We start from the raw sequence: 4,687 nt of genomic DNA on the forward strand, positions 1-4,687 counted from the left end.
GTGACGCAAGTACACAGTCGTCAGCAGCAGCACGATAGCCGCGTACGCCCTCGCACCGCCGTCGCTCGGCGTAAAGTGGTTGGCCGCGCTCACCACGCACAGCGCCGCAAGAAGCACAAAGCTCGCAGTGTGCATCACCGTCAGGAAAGCCGAGCGCATCATGTTCGTGAAGGCAACCACGCCCGCACCCGCAAGCAGCACAGCCGCCATGCAGAAGTACTGGACGTGGCAGCCTCCCACGGGCGGGTGCACAGCCGCAGTCAGGCACACCACACACAGCACCGACAGCTGGAACACGCACCAGTACACGCGGCTGCCCCTCATGTTCGTCAGCATGCTGCCGTACATCCGCTGCTGCGCCGCGGGGTGCCAATACCCGACGGGGTACAGCAGGCGCTCGTGCAGCGGCTTCCTCGAAAACTGCCAGTACCTCGTGAAGCTCGCGCCCGTGTGGCGGGCAATCAAGTAGCACACACCAGCAGGGAACGCCACACCGTACAGCACGCCGACGACACCGATCACGCGGTGCAGCACGCGGGCGTCGGGCATCGCCAGTGCGAGCACCGAGCCGAAGAAGATGCCGAGATGCATCGCGTGCGCCACAACGTACGTTAGGCTCGGGAAGCGCATCGCCGCCCACGCACTCGCCGCGTCCACGCCGCGCCACCGCTGGAAGGCCGCCGTCACACCGCAGTGCACGCACCCGAACACAGCGGCGATCAGCGCGTTGCCCACCACCATCCACAGCGGGTCAAGGGCAGCGAGCACCGACAGGAAGTACGGCAGCGCAACGGTGCTCGCACGCTCCTGCGCCGAGGCGCATGACATCCTCGCAAACACGCCGAGTGCCTGCATCTCCAGGATGGAGCCGAGCCCGCCCGTCACCACCACGGCAACAGCCGCCGCACCCGCAGCAACGCCGGTGATCGCCGAGAGGGCGCTGGCAGCGGCGGGCAGCGTGTCAGACCTGATCGTGAAGGACCCAAGCAGCACGCCCTTGCAGCCGCCAGACACCGCCGCAGCGTCGCAGCGAATGACTATCGTCTCGTCGGCAGCAACGAAGTAACCGCGGTGCACGGGCACAGCCAGCTCCAGGACGGTGGACGGATTCGTCGCGTTGCGTACCCACGTCGCGTTGCGCAGCATCGCTCCCCACGGACCACCAAACCCACTCGGCTGCGCCGTCGACACCGGCACAAAGCTCAGGTGCATGCTGGGCTGCGGGTCGCGTGCCCATCGAAACGGCGACGGCAGCGCCACCATCAGCCGCGTCGGGACGGCGCTCCCACCGCCGCGGATGTCGTTCTGCGTCAGGCTCCCACCAGCCACCGTCGTCGTCACAGCGAGCGTCGGGCACGCCACCTCGCTCCACCACAACGTGCCGCTCACCGACGCCGTCGGGGTCCGCGTGGGCGACAGCGCCACCGTCTCCGTCACCTGCAGGGTCTCCGTCGGCCCGTGCTGCGTCGGACTGTAGTGAGCCGTGCTCAGGCTCGGCGTCCATGTTGAAGTCAGGCTGCGCGTCTCCGTCAGCGTCTCCGTGTGGCTCAGCAGCGGCATGCCAGACGTGCGGTTGCACCCGTCCACGCGCGGCAGGTACACCGGCAGGCAGTCGCGCCCGTACCCGCCCTCAGCACAGCGGCAGCCGCACGACCCCGACATCGTCCTCGTCGCAGCAGCAAAGCAGCGCACGTCGGCGTCGCACACGCCACACGCCACGGGGCGGAATTCCCCGATGATGCCGGCGGACCTGTAGTCCATCGGCTGCAGCGCCTGCCCGTTGAGCGTCAGGCACCCCACGACGAACTTTCGGCCGGCGCCCCCAAGCGCTACGGTGCCGTCCATCACGACGGGTCCGCTGCCGGCGTTCCCATGGAGCGTCAGCGTGCTCTGCACAAGCTCCGCACTGCGCGGGTACGACGGCACAGACAGAAGCCTGCCGCGGATGCTGTTGCCGCGCACCGACAGCCACGACCCGGACGCGAACGACGCCGACCCCCGCAGCACCAGCAGCGCGCCATCGGTCAGCGCACCGGTGTTGTCGTTCACCACGACGGCGGACGCGTTGGCCTCCACACCGCTCTCGAACACAAACCCATGCGCGGCGTACACCTGGCTCCCCGACACGCGCAGCACAGCGCCCTCCGACGCCACCACGCGCGCACTCGCGTACAACGCATATTCGCCACCGAACACAGCCGCGTCCAGCGCGACACCGCCACCGACAAGCTCCAGCACAGCGCCGTCCACCACCACCGTCCGCCCACCAGTCATCACCGTCACGAGGGCAACGCCGGACACAACTAGCACGGACTGCACGAGCCGCAGGCCCGACAGCACCAGCACCGGTGCGTACGGCGAGGACCGCGAGCCGGGAAGATACACAAGCGGCGTCGGCCTCGCGGCAACCAGCAGGGAGTCCGTCACCGTCAGCACAGACCCCGCGGGGAACGTGCCGGTCAGCACAAGCGCACCGTTCAGCGCCTCCACATCGCACACCGACAGCTCCACCGGCCCGCCCTCGTCGCTCCCCGCCGCCACCGCACCGCGCAACGCTCCACCGCCCATCACGTACAGCACGGCGCCGTTCAGCAGCGACACGTTCTGCACAACGATCCGCACGCCGTCCCGCGCCATCCACGGCACGTAGAGCACCGGGCTCACGCCGTCCAGCACAACGTGGCGCAGCGTCACCTCGCTCGCGCCGGCAGGCACAACGAACACCGACTGCACCGTCACGCCCTCGCGGAAGAACACACTCGACGCAGTGCCCACAGCGGGCGGCAGCGCGGGAGCTCCCACAGGCACGCACGCCTCGCCGTGCCCGCCGCTGCCGCACAAGCACGCGCACACACCGTTCTTCATGCTCGCCGACGCCGTCCCGGGCGCGTAGCAGTGCGTGTCCCTGTCGCAGGCGTCGCACCCAGCAACGTCGATGCTCCCAGCGTCGCCAAATCCAGCCGCTGCGTACTCCTCCGCCGTCGACAGGACACGTCCACCAGCGTCGTTGCACGCCACCCTCAAATGCGCCCCAGCCGCAAGCGACAGGCCCGCCGACAGCATCCGTGGCAGCAGCGCTCGGTTGCGCACAAAGCTCAGCGTGCTCCCAGCAGCGGTCACGGCGCCAGCGGCGTAGAGCATCTCCCTCGAGACGCCGTCGTGCACGTTGCCCCTCGCCAGCAGCATCGACCCGTCGGCCAGGCTCACCGTCGAATAAAACGCCACCGCGTAGTCCTCCGCCAACAAAAAGTCGTTCCGCACAAACGCCACAGCAGAGCCCGACACGCTCACAGCCCCACGCACAGACACCGCGTGCTTGCACAGCAAGAAGTCGCTGTCAACAAACGCCACCACGGAGCCGCCACTGGCCGCAACACCGCCCTCCACCGACACGCACAGCCCCAGCGCCGTCTGCACCGACAGCCCGTCCACGTAGAGCGCACCGCGCGACGACAGCGCCACGCCGCCAACTAACAGCACGCCAACAGCGTCGCGGAAAACCGCCGCCACGTGCGTGCGCGCAATGGTCAGCACGCTCCCAGTCAGATTCACGCTGTGCAACACGAGGCACGCGGAGGCGTCGCCAAGGCCGTGGTCTCCGCGGTACGCAACACGCGCCTCCGCAACCAGCACCGAGTCCACCACAGTGACGCGCGAGCCAGGCAGAAATCGGTTCGCCACCACCACGCCGCCGCCAGAGCGCGACTCAAGCCCGCTGATCAACACATCGACGCGCTCGCCAGCAGGCGGGTCGGACCGCCACCCAACAACGTACAGGCTCGCTCCGTCCACAAACAGGCAGTTCGCCAGTGTCACGTTGCGCACGCTCCCCGACATCGACTCCACGTCCACCAAGACGTCCGCCGCAAAGGTCACGCCAACGTAGCACGCCACCGACGTCCCGAAACTGACGTTCACCTCCACACCCACACGCACGTCACGCACGCACAAGTCGGCGCCGTCAGTGCTCGGCGGCTCGGGGACAGCAACGGGCAGGCACGCATCGCCGTGGCCGCCCTCAGCGCACCTGCAGGCGCAGCCATCACTCGAGGCCGTCGCCGTGTACGCAGGGAAGCACGACGCTGCGAGGGTGCATGGGTCGCTGCAGGTCAGGATGGTGGCATTGTACACGGAGGAAATGATGTATTTCACTCCCTCCTTGTCGTTCACGGTGTTGCACGCGGCCACAATCGCTCCGTTTGTGAGACCGCGGGACCTTTTGGGTATCCGCAAAACGGTCGGCGTGCCCGTGCTGGACATGAATCGGTTGCCGGACACAGACACCGCGGAGTCGCGGAGATTCACCGTGGGGTTCAGAAAGAGGAAGGCATCCGATGGGGATTCACGGCAGAGGTTGCCGCTCAGCTGCAGCCAGGAGTTGTAGTAGATGTAGGAAGAGTAGCTTGAAAAAAATACAGCCGAGCTTCTCTGCATGTCGTTGCCCTGAAACACAACCGCTGACCGAGACTCCACACGTAACGCCAAAATTACTAACAAAAAGTACTTCACCGGCCTCGTCACAACGTTGCCTCGGATCACCACAGCAGAGTTGTTCAGCACCTTCAGCGATGAAAATTGGCCAGACCCTTCAATATTTATCAGCGTACTGTCACCGCCGCCCATATGAAACGTGTTGCCCAGCACCGCAAACAGGGATTTCCATAAACCCTCAGCGGAGATCCAACAA

General features: G+C 66.7%; 1 protein-coding gene across 1 annotated transcript, besides 1 other annotated feature; it reads right to left on the bottom strand.

Moving 5' to 3' along the window:
- On the bottom strand, positions 1 to 4,687 carry Tc00.1047053510471.9 (dispersed gene family protein 1 (DGF-1), putative; the record flags this gene model as incomplete). The annotated part of the gene is made up of 1 exon (XM_798533.1): positions 1 to 4,687. A coding segment is annotated over one exon (4,687 nt), but the record flags the coding sequence as incomplete, so codon positions are not given.
- Positions 1 to 4,687: a sequence feature (areas not merged during assembly with more than two copies in the genome that could not be assigned to a particular haplotype).

This window comes from Trypanosoma cruzi, genomic scaffold, assembly GCF_000209065.1.
Source record: "Trypanosoma cruzi strain CL Brener 1047053516759 genomic scaffold, whole genome shotgun sequence".
In the NCBI taxonomy this organism is placed as follows: Eukaryota; Euglenozoa; class Kinetoplastea; order Trypanosomatida; family Trypanosomatidae; genus Trypanosoma; species Trypanosoma cruzi.